This window comes from Penaeus japonicus, unplaced genomic scaffold (genome assembly GCF_977035675.1).
Source record: "Penaeus japonicus unplaced genomic scaffold, GWHDUDI00000001_assembly GWHDUDI00000030, whole genome shotgun sequence".
In the NCBI taxonomy this organism is placed as follows: Eukaryota; Metazoa; Arthropoda; class Malacostraca; order Decapoda; family Penaeidae; genus Penaeus; species Penaeus japonicus.
This window is the reverse complement of record NW_028234432.1, coordinates 188,827-196,326: the sequence shown is the minus strand read 5'-3', so window position 1 is coordinate 196,326 and position 7,500 is coordinate 188,827. Positions and strand designations below refer to the sequence as shown.

General features: G+C 38.2%; 1 protein-coding gene across 1 annotated transcript in view; it reads left to right on the top strand.

The window, feature by feature from the left end:
- The window catches only part of LOC122267469 (uncharacterized), a 22,136-nt gene extending 14,776 nt beyond the window's left edge, over window positions 1–7,360 (top strand). The window contains exons 6-8 of the mRNA XM_086554599.1: window positions 5,471–5,662; window positions 6,455–6,531; window positions 6,959–7,360. Coding sequence (XP_086410725.1) covers window positions 5,471–5,662; window positions 6,455–6,531; window positions 6,959–7,096 — 407 coding nt within the window. The 3' untranslated portion in view covers window positions 7,097–7,360. The remainder of the gene's footprint in view (window positions 1–5,470; window positions 5,663–6,454; window positions 6,532–6,958) is intronic.
- Window positions 7,361–7,500: the final 140 nt, after the last annotated feature.

Sequence of the window (7,500 nt, the reverse complement as noted above, 5' to 3'; positions counted from 1 at the left end):
AAGGAGAAACTTGTGTTCCAATGAAAAGATTATGCAAAAAGTCTGTTTTTTTCCCCCCATTTTTGTCTCAGTACCTCAAAAAAAAAATCAATGTTACTTGAAGACAAATTTTTATACATATTTTTACACACATTTTAAACATTCTAGGAATCCCCGACCTTTACTTGGGCATTTTAAACCCGCATCAATAAATTCATAAAAATTTTTCTACTATTCAGACAAACTCTTTTGGAAATTTGGGTGATGGTACTTCTGAATTTGATTTTCCAAAAATTATTTGAACTGTAATCAAGATTCCATGTGTACAATTTTACCCCTACACACTATTTGGGGGGCAAGTAATTTTCCCGGAATTTGGGGGTTTCTAGGGCAAAAGTACATTTAAAAAATTTACACAGTTTGGGCAGAGTAATGTTTTCTTTTTTTCCCCTTTTTCAGATGAAAGGTTTTAGGCAAATGGCCTATGCCCGGCTCCTTTTTAAACCGCAAAGGGGTTAGGAACAATTTATTTTTTCAGGGAAGGGTTTTAAAAGGGGAAAAAAACCTTGGGCCCCAAACTTCATTAAACGTAGTAGCCTTTTTGGGAAAAATCTAAATTTACTTGACCTTTAAGAACCGTTGTTACTATTATTGTAATTTTGAAGAACAAAGAAAAAGAAACAAAAAAAAAAAACAAAACCCATTTTTAAAATGCCTTTTCCCAAATTTAACAGTTTTTTTAAAAGGGTTTGAGGTTTTTATTTTAGTTTTATTAGATTATTTTTTTTGAATTTTTACAAATCAAAACTATTTCCCGAAAGCAAAAATGGTATAGGGATATGAATGTTATAATTTCTAAATACCATGAGTCAGTTTTCATGTTCTTCATTATTTAGACTAATCAAAAAAAGTTGTTTCCCCCAATTTTAAAGAAGGTACTTGAAAATTTTATTTTTTTGAAAAAATAAAAAATTTTTTTCCTTTAACCCTTTCAGGGGTGGAAGAAATCACCATTGACCAACAAAAACCCGGTGCAAAACACCCGCTTTCATTACATGGGGAAGGGTTTCCCCGGATTCACGATGGGGGGGCTAAAATGGGGAATGCTGTCCTGGGGGTTTAAACAAGTGGGTTAAAGGGGATTTGGAAATAAGATAAGGGACTTGGCAGTTTTTTCAACTTTATAAGGGCATTCGAGTTGTATCTCCTTTGTAATCAGATGGGAGTTTTAAAATTTTTTTTTACCCATGCAAAATTTTTTTCAAAAAAATTTTCATTTGATTCCAAATATTGCAGGGGATGAAGCCCGTGTTAAAAGATTACGGGATTTTTTATAACTAATAAATTTTACTAAAAATGACATGTATAAAAAGGAAACCCAAAAAATAAAAAAAAAAAACCCCAAAAAAAAGGGAAATTTTTTTTAAAAATTAAAAACCCGAATTTTATCATTCCCTCAAAAAAAAAAAGCATTAAACCCAAATTGACAATTTTTTTTACCATTTTAAATAAATACTGATTAAAAAAAAAGACTGAAAAAAAATGATTATATATAAACAAGAAAAAAAGGGGGGATCACTTTTCACCACCAAAAAAAAGAAGAGAAAGGATCAACTGCTTTTTTACCTCATGAAAGGGTTTATTTGGTAGCCGGTACCTCCCTTTGGGTACAGAAATTTAAATTAAAATAAGAATCATTTGAAATGTTTAAGTTTTTCAAATTATATATGTAAAGATAATAAAAGGTTTTTTCATTTATTTTTGGGTTTTTTTGCTTTTATAGTCTCCTGGAATTTTTCACATTTTGACCAAAACCTTTTTATATTTTTTTTTATGTTGAAAAAACTATCATGCTTTTTAAAATCGTAAAAGTTTTTTAATGGGCCTCGAATGGTTTTTTTAGTGACATTTCTGTTTAAAAATACATGTACAATTGAAGTGTGTACATGTGTTGATAGACTTTAACATGAAAAGCAAAATGCCAAAAAGGGGGGCAACAAACCAGTTTGACTTTCCCCTTTGCAAAAATTGCATGGGTTTTTTTTGGGGGGGGTTTCATTTAAATCGCGGGCCTTGGGGTTTGGGGTTAACCCATTCCCCCCCTCGAGTTTCCAACACACAGCCCGAGCCGGGGCTGCCCGCTGGGTTTAAAAACCCACGTGCGGCTTGCCCTCAATTTTTTCACCCCGGGGCTCTGACGCAAAAAACAAAAAAAATGTCATCATTTCCCCCCCGGGGCCTCCAAGGGGTTAAAAAATGTTCCCTGTTCCTGGAAAAAACATTTTCGTATAGGTGTGTACTGTACATGCTCAGTCTAAAATATTTAAATTAAAATATAATATATTTTATAAGTCTTTTCTGTATGAAACTTATTTGTTTTTTTTGCTATACATCATGACTTAATTTGGTATTTTTTCTTTTTGGTTTTTTTTTTTTTGGTCATGCAACATAAATTAAAGTTTAAGGAAAGTAAAAAAAAGGGCACATAATCATTTGTTTTAATGAAAAATTTAAATATCTGGGAAATGTCGGGTATAGGGTTTTTCCATTCCAATTTCTGCAGAAGAAACTCAAAAGTCTCCCTAAGGTATAAATCAGATGGCAAAAAAACCCTTGAAAAATCGATTGTAATCGGGACATTTTTAAACACTTTTACCTCTCACTGGGTGCTGGTTTGGACCAATTTTTTCTTGACTGCAATATGAAATAGAACCAAAATCTGTTTTATTTAAATTTTATTTGGGTTTCAAAAACTTTAAAAAAAAATTCAAAAAAACCAAAAAAGTCTAAAAAAACCCAATGTCATTTCTTTACTGCAGAACCTTCCTTTTAAAAGAAAAAACCTCTAATGTTTAAATTTTTAATGAGATTCAGATTCCTATTTTTTTTTCCATTATAAAAAATTTTAACTACCCAATCTTTCCATAATTACTGACCATAACAACACAATTTAGGGAAATTTAGTGTAAAATTCACGATTTCAATGCCTATGTATGACAGCTACCTGAAGACTGGCATAAAATTAAAATTCACAAATTTGCCTAAAGTCCCTATTTAAAATTAAGAGTACTCATAAAAAAGGGAGCAACAGGATAATTTTCATTTTCCTTTTTAAAACTGATTCCCAATTTAAAACTTAAAACTCCAAAAGTGAAAAAAAAAGGTTAAAAAATGTATATTTTACAGAAAAAATGGCAGAAAAAGCTTTCAGTTTTCACAATCACCAAAAACAGAGTTTTTAAGGGTGTGTTTTGCATCAACAAATTCCCGGGGGATTGAAATAATGAGGAAAAAAAAACACCCCAATTTAATTAAAACCCCCCGGGGTGATAAAAAACACCCCTTTGGAGGGTAGACCCCCCCGGGGGGTCCTTTTTACGAAAAAAGAACTAAGTAGGTCCCAAGTTTTCCCTTTTTTAGCTCGCAGTCTCTTGGAGGAGGCATCTCCGCCGCTGTGACAGTTGCAAAGGGTTGGGGGGCCGGACATGCGTGATGACAGAACCAGAGAAAAATGGTTGTAACCCTAGAAAAACTTCCCCGACACCATCCACCATTCTCTGCCCAAAGGGTTTTACACCGTACCCTTTGGGAAGGGGGGCCCAAAAAGGTACAACCCCAAACCCGGGGAGGTTTTACCAAGAGCAATAAGGGAAGGGGGGGACGGGACACTCCCCAAAACTCTGGTTTCCCCCCCCTGAAATTCCCCCTTTCCCGGGTTTCAGTTTAAGGACCTTTAAAATGCCACCGGGTGTGGGTGTGTTGGGGAGTGTGTGTGTGTGTGTGTGGTGTGTGTGTGTGTGTGTGGTTTTGTGTGGGGTGTGTTTTTGGGTGGGGTGGGGTGTGTTTTGTTTTTGTGTGTGTGTAGTGTGTGTGTGTGTGGGGTGGGGTTTGTGTGTGGGGTGTGGGTTGGGGGTGTGTGTGTTGTAGGTTTTGGGGTGTGTTTTTGGTGTGTGTGTGGTGGGGTGTGTGTGGTGTGTGTGTTGTTTTGTGGGGTGTTGTTTTGGGGGTGTGGGTTTTGGGTGTGTGTGTTTTGTGTGTGTGGGGTGTAGGGGGTGTGGGGGGTGTGGGGTGTGGGGTGTGTTTTGTGTGGGGGTGTGTGGGGTGTGTGTATGTGTATGGGGGGTGTGTGTGGGGTGTGTGTGTTTTGTGTGGTGTGTGGTTTTGGGGGTGGGGTGTGTGGGGGGTGTTGGGGGTGTGTGTGGTGCTCTCGCTTTCGCCCCCTCTCCTCTCCTCTCTCTTTCCTCCTCTCGCTCTCCTCTCTCTCTCTCGCTCGGCTCTCTCTCGCTCTCTCTCGCTCTCTCTCTCTCGCTCGTCGCTATCTCAACGTCGCTCGCTCCGCTCGCTCTCACCCGCTCTCCGCTCTCCTCTCTCAGGAATCGCACCTCGCTCTCTCTCGCAATCGCTCTCGCTCCCTCTCCTCTCACTCTCTCCGCTCTCTCTCAGCTCTCTCTCTCTCTCCTCGGCTCTCGCTCTCCCCTCGCTCTGCTCTCGGGCGTCTGCTCCTTCGCTCTCGCTCGCTCTCTCTCTCTCTCGCTCTCTCGCTCTCGCTCTCTCTCTCTCTCTCGCTACTCCTGCTCTCAGCTCGCTCTCTCATGCTCGCTCTCCGATCATCCTCTACAGTCTTCGCTCTATTCTCGCTCTCTCTCTCTCCTCGCTCTCTCTCCTTTTCTCTCCTCTCTGAACCCTCTCTCTCTCTCGCTCTCGCTCTCTCTCGCAATCGCTCTCTCTCTCTCTCTCGCTCTCACTCTCTCTCTCACGCCTCCTCGCTCTCTGCTCTCTCTGTCCTCTCTCTCGCTCTCTTATAGCTCTCTCTCTCCGCTCGCTCTCTCTCTCTCTGTCCACTCTTCTCTCTCTACGCTCTCCTCTGTCTCGCTCTCGCATCTCCCAAAGCTCTGTCCTCGGCTACATCTCTCGTCCACTCTATCGCTCTCTGTCTCTCTCTCCTCCTCCTCCACCACGGGGGGGGGGGGGGGGGGGGGAATATCTCTTCGCTCTCCTACATCTACTCTCCTCTCTCTCGTCCTCGCTCACTCTCTCTCTCTCCTCTCTCTCCTCTCTCTTCTCTCTCTCTCTCTCTCTCTCTCTCTCTCTCTCTCTCTCTCTCTCTCTCTCTCTCTCTCTCTCTCTCTCTCTCTCTCTCTCTCTCTCTCTCTCTCTCTCTCTCTCTCTCTCTCTCTCATGCAAACAAAGTCGTGAAGTAGGCAGGATTACTGTTCATTATCACTGTTATTTTTCAGTGAGTTTGTCTTTTGCAATTATATGGTGAACTGTGTAACTTATTGAAGTCCTCCTCTTTTTAGAAGTATAAACAATGATAAGTGTGGATCTCTGTTTCCAGATTTTTTATTTTATTTCATGAACACCATAGATTTGCTATTGGTTTGTGAATTAGCTTGAATTTGAACATTGGTTCTTTCTATTTGTTAGCACAAGTTAAAGGTAGGGCGACACTTTTATCTTGGTGAAATATTCTATATATTGCATACTTGAGCACTTACTCTTGCCTTTTCCAGGTCAGACTTTGCTGTCAAAGGAGGGGATATGACAGTGATTCCCGAGGTGGAGCGTGTCTTGAAAGATTTCCATGGTGCCAAGAAACCCATTGGTCTTTGCTGTATTGCCCCAATGCTGGCTGCCAAAGTTCTTGGGGGAAGTGGAGTCACCATCACACTTGGGAAATCAGGTAAGGCTTTGTGTTTGCATCCAGGGAGGAGGGAATCACTGACTTGTCTCTTGTGTATGAGTATTACGGAAGCAGAATTAAAACAAAAATGTTTTGCAAAAAATTATTTATATGTATCACCCAAAGGATAATGATTTCAATGGATACTAATAGCCCAACTCCAAATAAGATTTCAATTTTTGCTATGATTTAGCTAGAAAAGAATTATCATACACATGCATGCGATTTCAATCCTTACTTTGCGGAGCTCCTTCAAGTGAAGCTGTACCATTTTTAAATTCCTATAAATGTTAGTGTTAATTTATACCATATCTACCCTAGTTAGTTTCAGAGTTTGGAAATATCTCATATTTTAGGAGAAACTTGATGTTCCAATGACAAGAGTATGCTAAAGTCTGTTCTCTCCATGTTGTCTCAGTAGCATCAAAAATAGCAATCAATGTGTACTTGAAGACTATTTTTATACATATTTTTACACACTATTTTAAACATTCTTATGGAAGTCCTGACCTTTACTTGGACATTTTACTGCATCAGATAAAGTTCATAATAATTTTTCTACTATTCAGACAAACTCTTTAGGAAGATTTGGCTGATGGTATCTTCTGAATTTGATTATCCAAGGAATTATTTGAACTGTAAGATATCAAGATGTCCATGTGTACATGTGTACTCTAGTGCACACTATGCGTAGCAGAGTAATTCCGGTATTGGGAGTACTAGGGCACAGTACATTGTAAAATAATTTACACAGTTTGGTCAGAGTAATGTTTTCTTTTCTTCCTTTGGCAGATGATGGTTCAGGCAAGTGGCCATATGCAGGCTCCTTGGAAGCAGCAAAGGGCTTAGGAGCTAATGTAGTTGAGCAGGTATGTTTCATGGAAGGAAAACCTGGTCCAACTTCATTTATCTGTAGTAGCCTTTGTGAAAGATCTAAATTTACTTGAGCCTTTAAGAACAGTTGTTACTATTATTGTAATTTTGATGAACAGAGAGAAAAAGAAACAAAAAAACACAAACTATTTTAAACTGCCTTTACTAATTCAACAGTTTTTGATGGCTTTGAGGTTTCTATTTTAGTTTTATTAGATTAATTTTTAGAATTATTACAAATCAATCTATTTACTGAAAGCAATGATGGTATAGTATATGAATGTTATAATTTCTAAATTACCATGAGTCAGTTACATGTTCTTCATTATTTAGACTAATCAAAGAATGTTGTTTCCTGAATTGATGATGGTACTTGAACTTTTATTTTATGAAAGATAAGAAATTGTTTTCTTGACCTTACAGGGTGTGGAAGAAATCACCATTGACCAAGCAAACCAGGTTGTCACAACACCCGCTTTCATGTACGAGGGGAAGTTCCACGAGATTCACGATGGGGTGGCTAAAATGGTGAATGCTGTCCTGGGGCTAATCAAGTGTTAATGGAGATTTGGTACTGATGATAATGTACTTGGCAGTTATCAACTTTATAAGGGGCATTCGAGTTGTATCTCCTTTGTAATCAGATGCAGTATAATTTTATCTACTCCATGCAATGTCTTTTCAAAAAGAGGTTTTCATCTGTGATTCCAAATATTGCAGTGGTATGAAGCTGTGTAATGATTACTGCATTATTATAACTAGATAAATGTACTAAAAAGTGACATGTATGAAATATGAAACTAAATATATAAAAAAACCCAAAAACATGAAGTTTTTGAAACCTTAAACCAGTATTCTATCTATTCCCTCAAAAAAGAAAAGCATTACCTAAATTGACAATTTTTTTTTACCATTTAGACTAAATGACTGATTAAAAACTAAGACTGATAAAAAAAGTGATTATA